We start from the raw sequence: 22,579 nt of genomic DNA, 5'->3' as shown, positions 1-22,579 counted from the left end.
ACATACGTGCGTAGTATTTGTTACCAAGACCACATTGGTTTCGGTCTCTTATATCTTCCCGTCTGAGCTGATTCCAAACGGTCAGCCAACATCTTGTTTCCAACCGCTGATCGACGTCCTTGCTGTATGTCATGATACTCGGGAAAGTGAGGCCTTTCAATCAAAACGTCGTAGACTGCTATAGAACTATGAAAATGGTCTGGCGTGCCCTCACTTGACCTATTCATTAGTTATCGTACGCGAATTGTCGGGTCTCAAAAGACGGCTAGACCTTACGTCTTAGTCGAGAACTGACAGCACAGTACAAACACATTATAAGGGAACAGTTCAAAAGATGAAGAACAAAGAGGATACAGACAACGAGTTGAGGACCATAGCGACTGACACCATTTCTTTTTTTTTTTCAGAACGTGGGACGTTTGCTGGCTTCCCATTTATGATATTATCTTATGCGAAGCCTCTGTAACCCCCCCCCTTCCCACACACACACACACACACACACACACACACACACACACACACACACACACACACACACACACACACACACACACACAAACAAATATAATAACTTAAAAAAGACTGTTGTCTTTCTGGCAGATCGTTTAATCTTTGATTTCTGGACTATTTCATTTTTTTGTCTGTGAGGCACTGTTATTACACGCTCCTTCCAATTGTGTTTTCCCATAAGCCTTGCAGTCAATTTTTTTTGTATATATGTGTGGGTTTTGAGAATTAAAACATCACTAGTCGGTTGCTAGTGAGGGCCACTGTTCGTATTTTTCTTCTTCGTTTGTCTTATGCGATGTTCTCCTTTAAGCCCGTACCAACTTGCTAAAGGCTGTATGCTTTCGTAGATATTTGCTTGGAAAGCTGCCTGCATGTTGGAGCGACAATGCTTTCGATCGCAGATGATGAAATGTTGCCATGAAGCAATCGCACATCACGCTATTGCTTGTACTTCCAGCTGATATGCGTCTCCCATACTGACACCCCGGCAGTAATAACGCTGGCGAACGACACTAGACAAAGGCAGAGCAGCGCTCACGTGCAGCAATCGCATTTTCCCCTTATTTTAAATACGTAAGCTTATATATATGACCAGACAGCCTTTGACTTTTGTTCGTACATTAAAATTCAAACCGACGTCTTACGTTCAAATTCAGAGAACGCACTAGAGGAGTTTTCAGTAAACCGTGAAAAGCCAACGCGCAAAGTGGTTTTCCAGTAAATTAATATTTCTAAGCCGAGAAAAAGGAAAAAAAAAACGTGTAGATTTAATAAGGCCTTTTTATGTGCACATACTCGAATGTAAAAAAAAAAAACGTTCGTAAACAGGAAGTGTGTTATTAAACTCTCTTTCAGAGACAAAGTGAAAGCGGCAACCAAGCACCGACCGTGTAAGTGGACGGATCACTTAATTGCTATACTTACAGCTGGTTTTCAGGGCTCGCAGCGTAAGCGCCCTTTCCTGGTCCTACCATAAGCGTTGAAAGTCAAAGGTTATAATGTAAATTATATGCATTTAGCGAGCTAACGTGAGAGTTTCTGCGCAATTAATCGTTATATGACGTTGGGGTTTGGCATTAAGGCTATAGTTGCTATTGTATTTTTGCTGAGAAGGCCAACAAAACGCAGTCTTCTTGCCATTCAAAGCGGTGATAGTCTCGGCTGTTTGGCAGACTGCACTTCTTAAGTGACCTGGAAGGTCACAAACTACTCTATGTTTAGAAAACAATGGAGAAAAAAATAAATTGATTCTTTTCTAACGTAGTGTGACTGCAAGTTTCGATACAGCTAAGCAGGCGGCTACAGAAAGTGCCTCATTACTAAACAAACAGCGTGTACCATGGCTTAAAAAGCGTCTGTAACACCTAGCTGCCACTCTGAAAAACCGCTGTCATAGTTACCGCTATGCGACAAAATAAAACTCGCAGTAATTCCAGAGTACAGCGTTGGAAAGCGTTTGCATGTATTGCAGAGGCAGAAGTTTTGACGGAGAACTATTTCGCCAGTTGTATTAAAGTTATTTTAGATATCGTTACTGAGCGGTAATTAGACGTCGACATATACGTTTCTCCCTTCGCATTGTCACCTCGTTCGCGATACCTGGTCAAACTTCGCGATACCTGGTCACGTTCGCGATACCTGGTCAACGTTCGCGATACCTGGTCAAAACAGTGTATTGAAAAAAAAAAATACGGCAATATGTTTCAGATAAGCACATCTGATTCAGCGTCTTAGTCAGATTTAAAGTTGTAATGAGAATGTAGGTAGATTTTGCCCAGGTAGAAATTCGTAAAGTGTAGCGAGATATTATGCTTCTGCACACTTCTTTTTTCTTAGCTGCTGTAAGGACAATGACTTGGCCTGACGGGGAGGTACTCGAGCACCTTCGAGAGCACGCACGTGTAAGGTGCAGCGACGCAACATGTGGCCTTCAGTCTGCGCAGCCACCACGAGCACGCGGTGCGCCTTCGTAAAGCCGCCAGCATTACTAGCCAGTCTTGCCGTGGGCAGCGGTGTTTCGCACGCGGCGCGCGTAATTGAGCCATCATGGATTCACCACCGCGACGGCCGCCGCTTTCTTAATAGCCCACAGCGGCTGCTTCTGTACGTGAGGCGAGCACTCTTCCTTTCAAAACATTCCGCTTTGCCTTTTTGGCCGGGGCGGGGGGGGGGGGGGGGAGTGTGATAGTAATGCGGGCTTGAAATCCGCTAGTCCCTGCATGCACTCGCCCCCTTGTTCGGTGCTGCTTGACTTCCTGCGCGTAGATGGTGACCGTTGAGAGCGGCGGGGCACGAGATGCCTTTAGCTGCCGCGCTATTTCATCACGAGTGCAGCAGACGCACTATGCAGTGGTTGCGTGACCTCCCACACGTGTGACCTTCAATGCTGTGCCAGCTAGCTTGACTGACCGTAGGCCTACCCCCCCCCCCCCCCCCCCGCCCAATCACATTTCTGGCTCACATATCAGGAAACAGCTACCATTGAGTCGGTCGTTTCCCCTTCCCCTTTATTGGGTGTATATATACGTACATATTCCAGTACGTAAAATTCTCGGAATGTCACTCGTGGTCCAGCGCCCCTCATGTTTCTTTTTTAGGGGCGAAGCTCCTTAGGGCGTGGGCTGTGCGTCCCCTGTAGCCTATATGTAGCCACCTCTAGTTTAGTTCTTGCAGTGTTCACTAGATGGCGGTACCGTCCCCTGTATGTAGCCACCTCTAGTTTAGTTCTTGCAGTGTTCACTAGATGGCGGTACCGTCTCCTGTATGTAGGAGGTCGTTCAGGAGGTCGGACGTGTTTTTGGAGAGCTCCGGAATGACAGCTACAGATAAGTGTTTTTGCATGTTTTCAGCTTGCCTCTGTATGTAGCGTTATGAGAACGTAAGGCGCTAGCGTAAAGCTTGATTAGGTCTAGTACGGTGTACGTTTTTTTTTTAGTATTCTGTACTGTGTCTTTTTTTTTTGCTCCAGCCACCACGTGGCTGAGGCCTGCGCGTAGACCGACCACGTGCATGCGCAGGTGCTGTGAAGTGTAGCGTATTTATGTATTATTGTGGTTCTTTTTGGCTTAGACCAGTGTATTTTAGTACAGTTTTCTAACACGTGGGCATCGGTAAACTGAGCTAGCCATGGTCAAAAAGACCGTAAAGTGTTCAGAGTGCGGGGTAGGGCGGAAGGTGGAAATTAGTGCGGAAGAGAAAGCAGAAGATGACGCCAAGTGTAGACAGTGCGAGTTCGAGGAGAAAATGAAAAATATGATGGCGGTCCACAGTGGGCTCATGGAGAAAATCGCAGAGCTGGAGAATGCATTGGCGAAGGAGCGAGAGAAAACGTCAGCCATGGAGGAAAGGCTCCGGGCAGCCGAGAAGGGCCTATCGAAGGTCGTGAAGGGGAACGAAGACGCAGGTGACGGCGGAAGCATTATGGCGACGACCCCCCGTGCGGGAGAGATGAGGGAAACAGGCATGACAAAGGCAGATACATTGGCCACAGGGCCCAGCTACCGGGAAGTAGTTTTGAGGGAGGGAGGGAGCAAACCAGCAGCCGTGACTCACGCTAGTCACCTAGTCAGCAGCCAGGTGCAGGTTTCAGAAGGAATGTCTGAACAGGTCATCATCGCCGGTGACTCAAATTTAGTCCGATGCGGAGCGGCAATCAAAGAAAGGGTGAAAGGTGACAAGAGAGTTGCGATAGGGACGTTCCCAGGACAAACGCTGGGGACAGTAATGAGTCAAGCGGGTGAACAACTCGCAGCTAAAGCTAACAATCGTAACCTCGTTGTAATTGCGGGAGGGTTAAATGACGTCCTGAAAAAAGAATCGTCAGGACTAGCGACGACCTTGGCAAAAGGGGTGGATGACATGCGCACCGTGTCCCCCCAGGTGCAAATTGTAGTATGCACAGTACCGGAAGTACCAGTACGCAACGTCAACCTGCAAAGAGCGGTTGTCGACGCAAACAAAGAGATATGGCGAATTAGTCGAGAGAAGGGTTTCGAGGTAGTGGATTTAAACAGGGAAGTGCACAGGTGGGGTGGATTCCAAAGAGACAAGATTCATTTCGATAAGAGGCTTGGACACGAGGTGGGCTGGCGACTGGCAGGACGCGCAGTAGCTTTTTTGGGGGGCTCACGGGCCCTTTGGAGTCCGGGGTAGCTCGTAACAGGGAAAACAACCAGGAGGACGCTTTGACAGGTAGAATTGCGAAAAACCAGAAAAAAGGTAAAAGAAAAAGGAAAAAGGCGCGTGTTGCAATTAGTTACATAAACATGCAGGGTGGCAGAAAGAAGGCAAAATGGTTAGAGATTGAGGAGCAGTTAAACAAAGAACAGATAGGCGTGTATGCGGTTACAGAAACACACCTTAGAGACTTGGAAGAGCCACCACATATTAAAAATTATGTTTGGGAAGGGTGTAACAGGACCATATCGGAAAGGAAAGGTGGGGGTGTAGGAATGCTAATTCACCGCGGAGCCAAATGGGTTAGAGTAAAACAGACGTGTTCAGAGCACCTCTGGGTTCTGGGCACAGTAGGTGGAAAGGAAACGTGGCTAGGGGTAGCCTACTTGTGGACGGGGAATAACTGCAGAGAAAAGAATCAGGAGATAGTGGATTGCATGAGTGCGGATATTAAGGAATTTGGTAATGGGGCCGAAATCATCCTTCTAGGGGACATGAATGCCCACATACATGACCTTGACGGATATTCAGACACCAATGGGAAGTTATTACTAGATCTTTGCGAGCAACATAGTCTGGAGATAGTTAACACGGGGCCTAAATGTGACGGCCAGATCACATGGGAAGTCGGAAACAAGCAATCAAGTATTGATTATTGTCTCATGACTGAAGGAATTTACCACAAACTGACAGAAATGAGGATAGACGAGGAAGGCATTAACAGCTTGGGTAGTGATCATAAACGAATAACATTACAAATGGGATACGAAACTAAAAATATGAGCATGGAATCAAAGTCTGGCAGCTCGTATTTAAATGACAAACAAATAATAAATATAGCCGCAAGAGTCGAGGAAGAAGTAGGCGAAATACCAGGCAAGGACTGGGAGTATAGTGAGCTGTTACATCTAATGACGAAGGAGATAGGGAAAGAGAAGAAAACTGTTTGCTGGAAAGGAAAAAGGAAGCCAAAAAGTTGGTGGAACAAGGAAATCCGGGAGGCGATCGAGAAGCGACGCGAAGCATCACGGGAGCATAGAAAGGCAAAAAAGGAGAAGCGGCCGCAGGACGAAGTCAAAAAAATATGGGAAAAATATTTGGAGAAAAAATCCCTTGTACAGAAATTGGTAGAGGCAAAAATTAAAGGTGAAAGTGAACGCTGGATGACAGAGATACACGAAAAAAAGGAGGCCGCGCCTAGGATTTTTTGGAGCCACATAAAGGCGCTAGATAGGAAGTCTGTCACAACGCAACAACATATTCTAGATGAAGGAGGAAATCAATTGGAAGGGTACGAAGCGCTAGGTTACATCCAAAAGGTAACAGCCGATTCGTTTCAAAAGAGCGTCCAGGGGATCTCCCCGGTGAGTAAAAGTGTGGCGGAGAAAGCAACAGAGGAAGAGCTAGTACTTGATAATTTCAACTGGAAAAAGGCCGAAGGAAAAATTCCAAAGCGCACTGCCGCGGGTTTAGATGGGATTCCCGTTAGCCTCATTAACGAACTAGGACATAACACTAAAGAAGCATTGTTAAAAGCAGTAGAAAAAAGCTTAAAGGACGGACAAATACCGGACAGTTGGCGACAAAGTAGAATGAACTTAATCTATAAAGGCAAGGGAGAAAAGGACAAGATTCGCTCGTATAGACCACTAACCATTACATCGGTACTATACAGGTTGGCGATGCAAGCAGTAAAAATGAAAATAGAAACATGGGCCGAACATAACGATATTTTGGGAGAACTTCAGAACGAATTTCGAGTCGACAGGCGGTTAGACGATAACCTGTTTGTTCTCACTCAGTGTATAGAAATATCTAAAATAGAGAATAGGCCCTTGTACGTGGCTTTTCTAGACATCACTGGGGCATACGACAACGTTAATCAGGAAATTTTGTGGGATATATTGAAAGGAATGGGCATGGGCGACGACTGTATACAGCTTTTGAGGGAGATATACCGAGAAAATACAGTTTGCATAGAGTGGGAAGGAATGCGTAGCAAAGAGAACGTTGAGGTTGGCAGGGGTCTGAGACAGGGATGTCCTTTGTCCCCACTGTTATTCATGCTGTACATGGTGAGTATGGAAAAAGCGCTAGAAGGTAGCAACATTGGTTTTAATCTGTCACACAAACAGGGCGGCATGATGATTGAGCAGAAGCTTCCAGGTTTATTTTATGCGGACGATATCGTCTTATTTGCGGACAGTCGAGATGATATACAGCAGCTGGCGAATATATGCGGAAGGGAAGGTGAAGCTCTTGGACTAGGATTCAGTGTAACGAAGTGTGGATTGATGGTATTCAATGATCCCTGTGATCAGACGGTGTCCATACAAGGCCAGGAAATACCGAGGGTAAGTGAATACAAGTACCTTGGAGTGTGGGTAAATGAGAGTGATAGATACATGGAGGTACAGGAAAAAGCCTCGTCAGCAAAAGGAAAGAGGAATGCGGCAATAATGAAGCACAGAGCGTTGTGGGGATACAATAGGTATGAGGTGCTTCGAGGTCTGTGGAAGGGTGTAATGGTTCCAGGGCTTACTTTTGGGAACTCAGTGGTGTGCATGAGGGCAGAGGTGCAATCGGGAATGGATGTAAATCAAAGGACTGTGGGACGCCTCGCGTTGGGTGCTCACGGGAAGACGACAAACGAGGCTGTAAAGGGCGATATGGGGTGGGCAGGTTTTGAGGCGAGGGAAGCGCAGAGCAAAATAAGGTTCGAAGAAAGGCTAAGAAATATGAAGGAGAGTAGATGGGCAGAGAAGGTGTTCCGTTATTTGTATAGGAAGAGCGTGGACACACAGTGGAGAAAAAGAACTAGAAGACTCACTAGTAAATATACGGCTGGTATTGTGAGCCATATGTCAACAAAGAGCGTTAAGGGAAAAGTCAGGGAGGCGGAGAGGATTTACTGGGTGGCAGCTATGGAGAAAAAACCGGCTCTGAGTAACTACCGAAAGGGCAAAAATGAAAAAGGAGGGAGGCATTTTACGATAATTAAAGGGGAAGCGCTTTACTGTTTGAAGCGAGATTGGGTTGCCTTAGAACGCGTAGTTATAAAGCAAGATTCAGTAAAGAAGAAGAACAATGCACATGCTGCGGGAAAGATAAGGAAACGGCGGAGCATGTTCTGATTGAATGTGGAGATATCCACCCAGGTGTACGTTTGGGCACGAGCCTACAGGAAGCCTTGGGTTTTAGGGACAACAATGGAAAGCTGAACACACCCGCGATTGAAATAAGTAAGAGACGGTTGGAGTATTGGTGGCAGAAAATTAGAGAGAAAGGACAAAAATAAATATTGGAAAAATAAAATATGGACAGTGTGCCGTAAATGGCAGAGAACTTAAGGTGAAAATTTACCTTTTTTCCATTAAGATAGAATTTATCGAAGTAGAGGCATTAGGCCAACATAAAAAAAAGAAAAAAAGTTTTTTTTTTGTCGAGCCTGGTGACATACTTGTCACCACCCCGTTATAAAGGGGACGCTCATAGCATCCATCCATCCATCCATGTAGCCACCTCTCGTTTAGTTCTTGTAGTGTTTACTAGATGGTGGTACTTGTAGCTGATGATGAAAAGATGCAAGATGTTATAAACTAGAAAGCGGTACTTGTAGTTGATGAAAGACGCGAGATCTTATAAAATAGGAATGATGTCACATATGGCGCGTGTCATTGGTTGAAGGCAATTGTTCGATTTAGTGCGGCGACGTACGCTAGGGGGAGCGATGTAATAAAATCGAGTGGGCAAAATGTACAGAGGATTCATGGTTTACCAGGTTTACCTCCGGAGCTTCGCCCACTCATCATCATTCACTTCGTGGATATGGCGGAATTTTTTTCATTTAGATATAGTAATTATTACACAAGGGGAACGAATTCAAGCGACGTTGCGCACATACTGTATGACGCAGCAAGTGAATCGACTGTGATTTAGTTGAGCTGAATTATTTGCTGAGCATGGTGGCCTAAATTTATGGTTTTCGCCAGCGTAAAACATGGTGACGTCGACAGCAAGAGGTCCGTGTTCGTAGAGTTCATCGCCGTTTCACCGTGTTCAACTAGGTCATTTGCGCAGCCCCCAGTTGTCTGTATATCAATTCTTCTGGCCACAGTGGCTCTGCAAGTCTCAAGATGCGCGTTGACGTGGATACCCACGTGGGATAGTCGTCGACTTGTGCACAAACGGTGCGCCCCGTCTCGGGGCAGTAGGGAGGCGAAGGCACGAACGCCCTCCGGCTCCTTTGCTGCGGAAAGCTCACGTCGGCGATGTAGTAGCTGGAGCTGGAGACGGCACGCCACACGGGCCCCACTCCGCTTTCCGCCAGCACGGGCAGGGCTCCCAGAACCAAGCCGCCCCAACAGCAGCAGCTCAGCAGCGGCACCAGCCACACGGCGCGAAGGACGGGGTTGCTCGCCTGCACAAAGAAACGCGCACGTGGTTGAACAGAGCTATGCAACGCCCGAACGTCTGTTATTGCCGATTTAGTGCTAGCCACGGACATGCGAGTCACCAGGTAGTCTGAGAAAGATGATGACAAATGAATGGTAGAATGCGACACACCAGCTGCATTGAGAAGCTACCAGACATGCTATAGGGCATTTCTGCGGGGACTTCCGCAAGTTCCCTACGTACCCACTTGTGTGAGCCATTAACGAACTTTCCATGGGCCCATGCGTGTAGCTTTGCAGCTCTACAAATGGCGCCCGAACCCTCATCATCAACTTCAAGTGACAAAGCAAATCGCAATGCAATATTTGTTGCTCCTAATTGCTATTCGTAAATGCGCTTTCATTTTTATTTTGCTTCGAACAATAATTTGAAAGATTTTCATAAAAAGAAATATAAAATATATGCAATTTTACCTGCTAGATTTCTGAAACAAAGAAAAAGGACAGGGACGTTCTAACTGAACTCACATGTCGTAAACAGATACACTAGATGTTTTAACGTAATATACGATTTTCACATGCCGAGCGGACAGCGTGATCCCACAAGCATACTCCTCGTTTGGTTCAACGCATAATGAAACGATGAAAGCAGCGCAGACCACAGGACCAAAAGAGGTGGTCTTTCTCTATCCATTGTCCTGTAGTTCACGCTGCGTCTCGTTTCCTCGTGCGTTGAGCCAACCGGCTCAAATAAGTGGGGTTCAACGCAGCCTGCACTAATCACACTTTCTGCGTGAACTGGCGCAATCGCTATTATTCGGGGTGTGCGTAACTGGCGTCGTCACGAAAGTCAACCCCCCACCCCCGATGCCTCGAAATTTTGAAGTCTTTCAGGCGTATACTTTCACGCACCTCATTGGCGTAGCTAGAAGATTGGTTATGGGTTGTCATGCCGCTTGGATACACAAACATGCAATATACGTTTTTAAGAAGGAGAGAGGGAGAGAAGTGAAGAGGGAGGCCGGGAAGTGAACCAGATATTAGCATCCAGTTTGCTATCCAGAACTCGGGGTAGGGAAGCAGGGGTATGAAAGAGAGTATTTTGCATGTGTATATACAGACACACAATCCTACAAACGCACGCACAAACACAATGAAATTCGATTGAACGCTCCACCCCCCCCCCCCCACCTCCAAAAAAAAGAGAGAAACGTCTGTGCCCCTGGTGTGTGCATGCAACGTGCCCAGTGACTTGAATCACATTTTGCACGTCTGCGTGCACTTTGTGCCAAAAAGCAGTTCTCACGTTTGAGTTGCAGCTTATTGTTGGACATGAGAGACCGTGTGCGTTTGTTCTTGTTACTTGCATATATATGCTGTATACGAATTGCATATGTGCGTCGCATAGCGTTCGTGTCAGCAAGCTTAACACGAACGCCGTGGTCTACCTTGGCTGATACCAGCCGCGAAGCGCGGGGAGCTGTTGCCGAGATATGCCTGGATAGTATGTCAGCATGCGTGATTATTATTCCGGCAACATCACCAAAAGTTTTACCATGCTAGCGCCAATCAAATTGTTTCAGGACATACTGCGGATCGTTCATGTTAAGCTTGCTCACGACTGTACTGTCTATATGTGATTTGATTGATAGGGGGGTCTAACGTCCCAAAACCACCATATGATTATGAGAGACGCCGTAGTGGAGGGCTCCAGAGATTTCGGCCACCTGGGGTTCTTTAACGTGCGCCCAAATCTGAGCACACGGGCCTACAAGATTTCCGCCTCCATCGGGAATGCAGCCACCGCGGCCGGGATTCAAACCCACGACCTGCGGGTCAGCAGCCGAATACCTTAGCCACTCTACCACCGCGGCAGAGCGTGTGTATATGTGTATGGGTATATACCATGCCATGAGTAGACTTTTCTATATGAGCTAGCTTGCTAATGTTACCAAGCAGACATCGCTCTCTGCTCCTGCGACCGACAACATTTTCTCTACACCGTATTGTGCTCGTATTTTCTAGTGCTGTCAGTTTTACAAGCCCCCATTAACATGGGTCAATGCTACAATAGTCATTACAGACTTTGATTACGCTTTGCACATTTATCAAAATGGTAGCGTCAGCACACACGTGGCGCCTTCGGATTCCTTCTCCAGGCCGATACGACTATGGCTTCCATAAGCCCTTTTGACCACCTGTAATGTGATTTCCCAACACTAGAGTTGGAATCACCAGCCATCATTTGCGACGTGCAGGTGAGCACAGCGTATCTTGCAGAATCAATAGGAGACGCGCACCGCACTGCAAGAAGTTTCGCTCGAAGAAATGTGTAACCTGTTTACGGAGGCACGTTTGGGCGATATGTTTCGCGCAGCTCCGAACAAACACTGCTTATGCTTTTTGGTTGGACTTTTCTGCTGTTCCACTTCGTGCTGAGAGAGAGGCGCTGTTGAAAGCAGCGCGTTGGTTGCCTTGATACTGTCCCTCGTTCATGATCCTTTGAACGAAAGAACTTGTGGGAGCCCCACGCCAGTGGCTCCTCTTGCAATGTTTTTGCCACTGCGGCCTCCTTATCGAGTACTTGTGTTCAGGAATGGCGATACAGCAAGGTGCAGTGAAAATGAGATAGCTTGGTTGTTGTTTTTATCCCCTTCAGGCGCGAAATATAATGCACTGTCCGGAAATGCCTAAATTTCGCATAACATAATTCTAACGCGCCTGTTATTACGCTCCAAGAAACAAAATGGAGAAATAAGTTTCTTTCCGAAATTCGCTAATCAACTTCAATTAGCTATATTGAAATGTTTAATTTTTCTGCTGCTTGTATTGTTTAATGTTTACACAAAAAGAAGGTTATCTTGGGCCAAAATGCACACGAAGCTTGTTTGACTGAGTTCATTTTGAGCAATGAATAATATCACTTATGAAGTTGGTCCTGGAACGTCGATTGAGTGACCTGTCAAACATCTTAGTGCCTCATCAAAGTGGTCGGCGGCAGTCATATGCAGCACATCTGGGTTAAGTCAAGGCGCGTTGACTATGCAGAATGTTTAATCGGTCCCATGCGCAATTCAGTTTGTCCTTTCTTTCCCACTAGTGCGAGGAACTGTCAAAAATGAGTGGCGCCCAGGTATGTGGACGCGTCGCTCCAAGGGGTTCTTACAAGTATTTCTTTTGTTCCAACAACGGCTTTCCTTCTCGTGGTGTCAACACCAGTTTCATTGCGTGAAAATTCTGAACTACATGGAGCGAAAAAGGAAAACCGCGAGTGGCCTTATTTTCAGTTATGGAACAACCATGCAAAGAGAACGCGCAGAGACGGATCGAAAAGCTAAAGGCAGCAGGGTATGTTTACAGAAGGTCGTACACCGTATCGAGTTGGCACAGGCGAAGAAAATGAAACGTGGAGGTGAATGATGAAGTTTCGACGTTATAAACGGGGCCCAGACAGTGCAGAGATTTATAGTGGGTGCACGAGCGGCAAGCTGAAGAATGCGTGCAGAAATGTTCCAAGACAAGTCGAGCTATAAATACTAACAACGTTTACGTTTCATGTTTCTATTCGTAATCTCAAGAAATGAAGAACTAGATATGAAGCACGACGAATGCGTAGCGTTCAACCCACAACCTCCGCACGCGAGTGATGGTCACGTGTGCTCTTCCCTTTCCTCGGATATTTACGAAGGTGTGTTAGTAACTTGACCCAGGGTGTCTCCGACAGCGCAGCCAATGTAAGTGAGTGCTATCGTTTCATGGTGCAACCGGCATTACTACATCAGTCACATCATTCTGCCCTAAATTTATGCGCGAACTACAGCTTTTATGAGCGCTCGCGTGCAGCCGACAACGTTCGCACAGTTGTTTAAAACTTGTTGGGAGGCTATTTAGTAAGACATTACAGCATATGACAGCGCACAGCAGGTTACACGAAGAACAGGCGCACAAAGGGACGACACAAGCACTTCCCTTCATCTGATTGTTTTTTTTTTTGTTACGGGAAAGAATCTCTAAAGTAGGCGACGCATGCGTTGTTCCCACTTGACGTGCGCCAATTTCAACACTGATTGATTTGTGGGGTTTAACGTCCCAAAACCACCATATGATTATGAGGGACGCCCTAGTGGAGGGCTCCGGAAATTTCGACCACCTGGGGTTCTTTAACGTGCACCCAAATCTGAGCACACGGGCCTACAACATTTCCACCTCCATCGTAAATGCAGCCGCCGCAGTCGGGATTCGATCCCGCGACCTGCGGGTCAGCAGCCGAGTACCTTAGTCACAGACAACCACGGCGGGGCGCCTATTTAAACACTCAAAACCAATATCATGTAGCCGCAACCAACCCGCTTAAAGAGAGACAGGCAAATGAAATTTGTTTGACGTGTTAATACATAAAAAAAAGCTTGCCGTGTGCGTGTTCTCTGTGTAACCTGGTATGCGCTACCATATGCTGTAATTCACAAATCTCACTGCGGACAACGTCAAGCCCTTTCGACGAAAACACACACCTCGGCTCCTGTTCTCAATAAATTGGCGCCGCCTGCGGAACGAGCGCAGTGAAAAGGCAGTGGTGCTGCCGCCGCGCTTCCATTTCCCACACTTTCGTTTTTTCCCCATTTATTACACTCTTCAAGCGCGTATACAAGATAACAGATTTCCGATGGTATCCTTAGTAAGGCGAATAAAAGTGTTATCATCGTCATAAATCCTCAAGGGAACGCCCTTCGATCGTGCCGTTCCGAAGCACGGGGAGAGTGTTGTTGACGGTTTTTTTTTGTTTTATCGTAACGCGATAATTTTTCGCGCACCGGAAGCTTATTGATGGTGTCACATCATCCGCTCAGTTTATTCCGCGAGTGAGTGGCTTCATGGGTCATCGATGGGGCCATCAACAATAAGCGGAGGCGAGGGCCAAAAGCGACACTTCCGGAAGCGAGATAGCATCGGTGAGACCAGTAGGGCCACAACGCATGCGTGGAAAGAAAAAAGCCGACTGGCAATGACCCGCAAGTGAGGGTTGAGACAGTTGAGATGCCCGGATACCGCCAGCGGACACACCATACGGCGGCGAGATCTCACGGTGAAATGTGAACGCTCCTTCAGCTCCACGGGGGAAAGCAGAGATGAAACGATGCCGACCGGGGCGAAATGGGTCTCGTTGTGGCCGTGTTCCGATTTCCTCGGTTCCTGGCCGAGACCGACCTGGCTCCGGCGATCGCATACAAGTGGTCTGTCGGAGTCGCGGCATCCTCATTACGTAACGGGTAGCGTACCCGTAGCGAGATAAGACTGGACGTTTGTCTGGTCGGCTACTCGCCGCCCTGGCCTCGGAATGTCTTCGGCGTCATGCACGCTGCCTGCATGCTACTCTGCGTGTAGCGGGGCTGGTACGCACTGGGGCGTCTCGGTATGACTGTGTTATTATAGCAGTTCAGGGACAAAGAGATTAGGAAAACACATCGCATACGTTGTATCACCATATATTGCCAAAACTGACATGGTCCCTCATATGCATTTGCTTAAGAGTACTCAGCCGTCTTCTTCTTTTCCTTCTCAGGTGATGTACTAATCCTTCTCCGGCTCCCCCTTCCCCTGCTCCGCCACGGTGGTCTAGTGGCTAAGGTACTCGGCTGCTGACCCGCAGGGCGCGGGTTCGAATCCCGGCTGCGGCGGCTGCATTGCCGATGGAGGCGGAAATGTTGTAGGCCCGTGTGCTCAGATTTGGGTGCACGTTAAAAAACCCCAGGTGGTCTAAATTTCCGGAGCCCTCCGCTACGGCGTCTCTCATAATCATATGGTGGTTTTGGGACGTTAAACCCCACATATCAAATCAAATCAAGCTCCCCCTTCCCCGAAAGCGGTGTCTATAGCGTGGTTTGTACTGCCTTCAGGATCGGATAGATGGAAAGAATTGCACGGCAGATTGGGCACTACAAACTTTGAGCACCTCACTGCTTTCACACGGCCTCCGTTATCGGTCCACCTTCGACCAAGCGACGTCATCGTATGTGGCGATGCCATAGTGACGTCGTGATAACGTCACAAATTTAGGTGATTGGTGACGTCATACGGTCACGTAATGATTTGTGGTATCACGGGTGTTCACGGCTACGCCGACGTTCAGTTTTAACACTTAATGATGTATCTACGGCTTCCGCTTCAATGAAACACAATAAAACTATCTACCACTTCCACCGAAGGCAACCACGAAAACACAAGAGCTCCACCCCCCGTGCCCTCCCTGTAGGGTGCTTCTGCACATAATTATGTTGTTTAAATTTTAGAGACGTACACTTCGATACGCAAAGACATTACAAATAAAATAGAAGTGAATTCCGCGGTGGAGGATCCCAATGCACAGCAAAAACCTGCAAGATGAACTATGGGCCAACGAGCGAGCCTGTGAGGCGGTCAGGAGACAAGGTTTCCGGACTTCGACGGGGGCGGCCTAAAGCCAGGCTACGAATTAGCCGGAGATCGCAATAAAGTTCCCACCACCAGCACGATAACCACCCCCAAACACCGAACTTCAGTGTTCGGCGTCACATGTACGGTTGCCATTAAATTTCGGCAAGAACCATATTAATTTGTGACACAAAGTTGGCAAATTATGCAGTCAGCATCAATGACACTGACGATGCTACCAAAATAGATCTGCAGTTTCTTTTCCATTTCTTTTTTTAATGACTCGATTGCCGATCTTTTCGGCACGAGTCATTGTACCTATAAAAGGTCAAACGGAGCCGTATATTCCCAGAAACTTCGACAAAAGAATTCCTTCGTAAATTCCAGTTTACCCATACTTGCACAAAATGCGTGCGAAACCATCACGCGTGGCGTATACCTTGATACATGGAGCCCGTGCCAGATCAAGCGTGTTTGGATTAGTGGTTATCTCTCTCTTCCTTTTATCTATTTTTTAACTTGCACACTTCTTTCCTTCGAGGGCCGCTGTAGAAGGAAGTTACATTGCGAAGCAAATCACGAAGTGGTAATGCAGCTTTGGAAAACCTCGTCGCGTAATCCGTTACGTGACACTGCCATACGCGTCCTTGTCAGATTTTTACAGCCATTGTTCGACCTGTTTCGAATAGTTTCTTCTTCTTCTCTTTCTCTCGTTCAAGTCAAGGCTAACCGTGGAGTCATTGTACGCTTCGCAATACCGGCGTTTATCTCTTACATTCAAAGAAGGGCGCAGTTTCTTTTTTTTTCCAAATCAACGTTACTGCAGAACACGACGCACCCACGGGCGCGTTGTACCCTTCGGAACACTTGTTACACAGCGGCGGGAAATTTGTATCTAAGATAAGCACCCGCGCCGCTAATGTGTAGTGCTTATGGCGCTCGACTGCGGACTCACGCGTTGCGGGATCGAATTCCCCCTGCGGTGGCCGCATTTCGATGGAGGCGAAATGAGAGGCCCATGTACTTAGGTTTAGGTGCCAGTTAAAAAAAAAAAAAAACAGCAGGTGGTCAAAGTTTCTGGAGTCCTTCACTACGGCGTGCCTCATATTCATATCATGGTTTTGGGACATAAACCCCAACAATTATTAAATGTGAAGCACTTCTTTGTGTACTGCAAGCACTTTCGCTATCTATCTATCTATCTATCTATCTATCTATCTATCTATCTATCTATCTATCTATCTATCTATCTATCTATCTATCTATCTATCTATCTATCTATCTATCTATCTATCTATCTATCTATCTATCTATCTATCTATCTATCTATCTATCTATCTATCTATCTATCTATCTATCTATCTATCTATCTATCTATCTATCTATCTATCTGCATCTGGGTGCTCTCGTGATCACCCCTTAGCTTGGGGTGAACCAAAATTAGTATGGGAGGGCAAGATGATTTAAGGAATATGACTAGCTGGATATTTATTTACTTTATTTAACAATACTGCCAATCTCATCAGAGATTATAGCAAGGAAGGCATATGAAAACGAATATTTGTTTACACAGATTCATATTGATATAGAACACAAAAAATCCGGCATTACAAAATGACATGCAAATCATAGGTTATACATTGCCAATAAAGAACACGCAATCAAACAATTTTAGTAATAGCAAAACAAAATCATGAAGTAGGTCATCGTTAAAAACGACGACGAAAAGATAATGCATGCATTTGTAATATGAAGTAGGGAAAACAAGTAGGCATTTTTATTGAACAGCTTATTCAAAGAATTTCATGAACAATAAACTAATCGAAAAACATGTCACTTGAAAATAACAATCATAAAAAACAAAACTTTTGTATTAGAAATATGACACTGACTCGTTTATTGGGTTTATTGATGATGGGATGTTGTTAGTGTGATTTGCGAGGCAAGCAATTCGCTTTCAATCGCAGCTGTAAAGAAGTTTATGGATGATTCAGTGCTTAAGGTGGGTTTCAGCGAGTTCCAATCTTTAATAGTGAGAGGAAAAATGAGTATTTAAAGCAATTAGTGTTAAAAGAGTATTCTACAAGAGTATGGGAATGATTATGACGGGTTGGTCTGCCGTGAAAAAAAGATAGATACCTTGAAGTATTTATTTTTGTTATGTTGCGGAGTAGTTGAAACATTAGTTTTAGTATTGCTAGTTTTGTTCGGTTTTGTAGTGTAAAATGCGAGCGTTATTGAGTAGGTGCGTTGGTGAGTCTATCAGTCTATACTTGCTAAAAATAAACCTTATTGCTTTTCTTTGAACCGCTTTTATTTTTATTAATCTGTTGGTGGGTATACGGGAACCAGACAGGGCTGGCGTAATCTAATACAGATCTGACGAGGGTAGTATAAGCTATTAGTTTTGTATTTGGTGGTGCGAGTTTAAGACGTCTTTTCAATAAAAATAGTCTTTTTATGGCTGTGCTAGTAGTATTATCAATGTGGGTATCCCATCTGAGGTCGTTTGAAATCGTTATTCCTAGATATTTGTGGCTAGAGACTGTGGCTAAGGGGCAGTTGTCAATCGTGTAAGAAAAGTTGGACCTGTGTTTTTTGCGAGTTATTGTCATGGAGACACATTTACCAATATTAAGGGACATTTGCTATTTTTCGCACCACGTGTGTACATCTTCTAGTGCTCGGTTACGAATTAGGTGATCCGTAGGAGTATTAATTTTCTGGTAAAGTACGCATGATATACATGAAGAAGGTGACATGAAGAATGTGACAAAGCACTTTCCAAAAAACAGTGGCACATACCTGGGGGCGGTTATGTGCCACTGGTATGCGGGTATGTGACACGCGTGATAGACATCTTATATCTACCTAGAAACGGCGAGAACACAAATAGCTAACTTTAACGCATCGTTGACCAGATAAATGCAAAAAAAAAAATGTCTGTGTCCCCGCAGGTATCGAACCCAAGCACGGTGGCAATGAAGTATTCTACCACAAAGCCACGCCAGGCCTCGGATATACTTTTCAAATAGACCTTTTCACTCAAGGCGTTCTGGGCGCCGCCATAGTCCTCTCTGGGCTGCTGTTAGCGCACGTGAACCCCCGAGAAATGCACTGCCGAGGCTGTGACATTGGCTTTCTTACTCTCGTGCAACAGCCCAGAAAGGAGAAAACCCTCCTCGCCGTAAAAAGGTCCATAGACCCTATAATGTTCGTGTAAAGTCAATTGTGCTTGCAGTACTGGCTAACCAATTTTATAAACATTATATATGTACTCCTATAATACAGCTGCCATGTCGGGTTAACGTAAATTGTAAATAGGCGCCATTCGCTGAAGATGATTTGTGTAGCAGTGTTAAGGGCTATCATCCTCGTGCGCACCAGCGCAAACACCAGCGTTTCGTATCAGCTTACCGCTTCTGGTGTTGATAATATCCATGTTGCTGTTGGCATTGTTACGCAACTGTAAACAACTGCTAATATGAAACATACGTGGCTGTTTAACGTGTGTGTGTGTGCATGGATTTGTACATTTATTTAGCGCCACTTCATAATGTTTCGCTCAATAAAAAAATGAAATACATTCACCTTCCATCCACATGCTTTGCATAACATTGATTCGCAAGGTACGTGGGTTCTGCCAATTTTTTTAGTATTATTACTATATGAGATCGGTGTTAGATTGCTCTTTCGAAGTGACCCACTGTAGTGGCCAAGGCGTTCAGCTGTTATGCCACCTTGCGGGTTCAATTGGCGGTCACGGCGGCTGCATATTGACGGGTTGAATTGAGAAAAGCAAAGGTGTCGAAGCTATATTCCGGTGGGCGCGAAATAAGGAGTCGAAATTGACGCGGAGTTCACCGTGTGTTAATAAGCGCCGAATAATTCACTGTTCAGTTTCGAGACGATATAACGCGGGAACTAGGTAACTTGGGTTGTACATCGTTTAGCGAACTCAATTTGTTGCAGGTGTCTGAGACGCGATCAAATGTGATTGTCAACAGAAGCTTACTTTCCAATATGAAAAAACCTATACTCTATTGCCCATTCCTCCAGAGTCTTGACATATAACAGCGTATTATGACGTTTTAGAAGACGTTTATTTGGCCCGAGAATCCGGTAGTGCCCAGGCACAGCGCACCCAGACACGAATATGATGTCGAGCCGCGGCGAAGATGTGGATACATAGTGCAACGTACGATGATACTAATATACAGATTATGAAGATGTATGTAACAAAATCCCACAGTATATATGAACACGGGAGTAATAGAACAAACTTGCTGTTCACTACTGCGCAGCGCAGCATACAGTGAAATAATCATATGAGCAAAGAGTTGACACTTTTGTACAGTCTGGTGAAGGGGACATGCGAATGTATTATTGGTCGAAGGGGGGGGGGATCACTTTTAATAACCGAATGAAACCAACAGACAATTGAACTAAGGAAGTCATAGCGGACATTATTTGTTGTTTTCAACTTTGGTGTTCTAATTGCGACGTAAATTAGAAGGAATTAGAACGAAAAACACCTCTTGGGGACCACTATAAAAGCTGAACATTTGTCTACTTGTTACGGTTTGAATGCGGGCCATTCGGTAAGTATGCAGGTGAAGTAAACACAGCCAGGAAAAGGCAAATGACAGAGATTGTACAGTGTCGCTTCTTGTCTGCGTTCATTTTGCCTTGCTTTCTCGACTGTCTACGTTTTCACAATAGCCATCGCCGTCCCATCGTCACACAAGTTATCTCTGTGATATCGCTGCGAGGTTTGTGAATAGAGGTTGCGTTCTTCATAAACAGAGCCATCACTAAATTTGAAACAGACAGATTAACATGTCCTCGAAAGCTGAATTGGGCTTAGAATTTTGAATGTAGCGATATTATTAGCTGCTGCACCATATGCTTGATATATGCAATTGAAAGCCCGTGGGCGCACTCAAGCACGTTTCCAAATCGTAAAAATCATGATACTTCTTTCAGTAACAAGGGGGGGGGGGGGGGGGGGGCAAGGGGGTTGAGTAACAACCCTTGGCTCTGATAAAACTGTGATATTTATGCAACGCTATAGGCAGAACCCTCTCCATTAAAATTTTACAGCACTCGTATGACATCGTATATACGCGACTTATCTGCTCAACTGGAAGTTTTGCTGCAGCGCTTAACGTGAAAAAAAAAATCTAGACACTTTAGCTGCACTATTCAGGGTACAGAACGGGTGTTAATAGCATTTGAGGCTGGAATCACTCTCAAGACTATCTTGATTTTAAAACAAGTCTCCATGCACTTCCCTAATGTCACTGGCAACGAAGCTTTCTCCCCCAAATAAGAGCGCTAAACACGGGACTGCCATTCCCTTCCAGACTCGCTTGTTTTCAAGCCACAAAGCGCAGTCGAAACCGGCTCGTTTCCCCACACATCAACCTGGCATGCTTCATGTACCCGACCGTCTGTTTCCACGGGAAATGCTCATACTTCCGTACATCTCGATTAGAGCCATGTGCCGGACGTGCAACGATATGCATATCCACAACATACAGCAAAAGCTCGTGGACACAGTGTGCACATGGGCTGATTCGCGCTTCCGCGCCTCACTTCCGCGTTACACCAGAGCAAACTTCATTTCCGTCTAGCGGCAGTTGACGGCTTCAGCTCGGCGGATCATAGAAAGAAGCTCCGCAACGAGGGATCGCGGCCCGCGAACTGTGTCGTCGCGGCGAGGAGTGACGAAGGCCGGTTCTGCTGCCGGGACCCGCTGGTTTCCGCGCCAGCTCAGGGAGTGACGCCCTAAATTTCCGTTTCCTCGCGACCGCCCGGACGCGCTGTGCTTTTTTGCGTTCATGCAAAGTCCCACCGACCTTTCTACGAGCACTTGTCGCGAGTGTGTTGCTCGGGCAAGATGAGCGAGGGAGATTCCATTTCCAGGTCGCTTGTTGCCAAAGGATTGTGCGACACATGCGCTGCCTGCACTGCGAAAGTGCGCTTCTTCGCGATTGGGAACGGAGAAGGCACGACTGCTCCTTTCAGCATATAGATGGCAGCGAGCGTACCCTACGTGACGTGCATCCGACGCCGTATAGTGGCCCGACTTTGTAACGGGTGCTCACATAAAACAATGAGAGTTCGTATTATCTATTGCCCTCGGCCATGAAAAAAAAAGAGATAACCTATATAGAACGTCTAGAGCACTCGACCCATGAAAAATTATTGCGAAAATTTAAGTGCACTGGGGTGGTTTCACGAAAAGAAAAAAAAAGAAATGGTAACGTATCCGGAATCAGAAAGAATCTAAAAAGCAAACGGAAAACTCCTACATGCTGTCCGGAATGAAAAAAAAATCCAGTTGAGCAAGTTAGCGAAGACGACCATAACACGCAATGCGCGCGCATATTCAGTGACAAGCGTGTTTCTTGTCGTCTTTCTGTGCTGTCTAACTTCTAGTTCCACACACTAACTTCTCTCATAATCATATGGTGGTTTTGGGACGTTAAAGCCCACATACCAAAAAACAATTCTGCGTGTTCATGGGGATCGAACATGTTCTGTCTAAAGAAGACAGCGTTCAGCGCACCAATGCAGTTTTGGGTCGCGTCCTCCAGTTATAGAAACGAGAGGAGGACCCGTGACATACTCCGATTGCCACGTGCACGACATCGGCTGAATGGGGGGGGGGGGGGGTGTTGATGAATGGCATTGAATCAACGACTCGTTCTTACGCGGGTGACGCAGCCGGCCATCGGTGTGCGGTGGTTGGCCGCAGGTAAGGCCTCTTTTGCTGCACGGAGTAGTGGATGCGAATTAAGTAGGATCAGATTTAAGCAGCTTAGATATTCTTACTCGACGCATCGCAGGACGCAGACATTATTCGATTGATTGATTTGTGGGGTTTAACGTCCCAAAACCACCATTTGATTATGAGAGACGCCGTATTGGAGGGCTCCGGAAATTTCGACCACCTGGGGTTCTATAACGTGCACCCAAATCTGAGCACACGGGCCTACAACAATTCTGCCTCCAGCGGAAATGTTTCCCCGCCGCGGTGGTCTAGTGGCTAAGGTACTCGGCTGCTGACCCGCAGGGCGCGGGTT

General features: G+C 46.2%; 1 protein-coding gene across 1 annotated transcript in view; it reads right to left on the bottom strand.

The window, feature by feature from the left end:
* The window catches only part of LOC119161606 (uncharacterized), an 87,992-nt gene that overhangs the window by 17,403 nt on the left and 48,010 nt on the right, over positions 1 to 22,579 (bottom strand). The window contains exon 2 of the mRNA XM_037414152.2: positions 8,847 to 9,106. Within this exon, the coding sequence (XP_037270049.1) occupies positions 8,847 to 9,106 (260 nt within the window). The remainder of the gene's footprint in view (positions 1 to 8,846; positions 9,107 to 22,579) is intronic.

This window comes from Rhipicephalus microplus, chromosome X (genome assembly GCF_043290135.1).
Source record: "Rhipicephalus microplus isolate Deutch F79 chromosome X, USDA_Rmic, whole genome shotgun sequence".
Lineage (NCBI taxonomy): Eukaryota > Metazoa > Arthropoda > Arachnida > Ixodida > Ixodidae > Rhipicephalus > Rhipicephalus microplus.
This window is presented reverse-complemented; position numbering and strand designations above follow the sequence as displayed.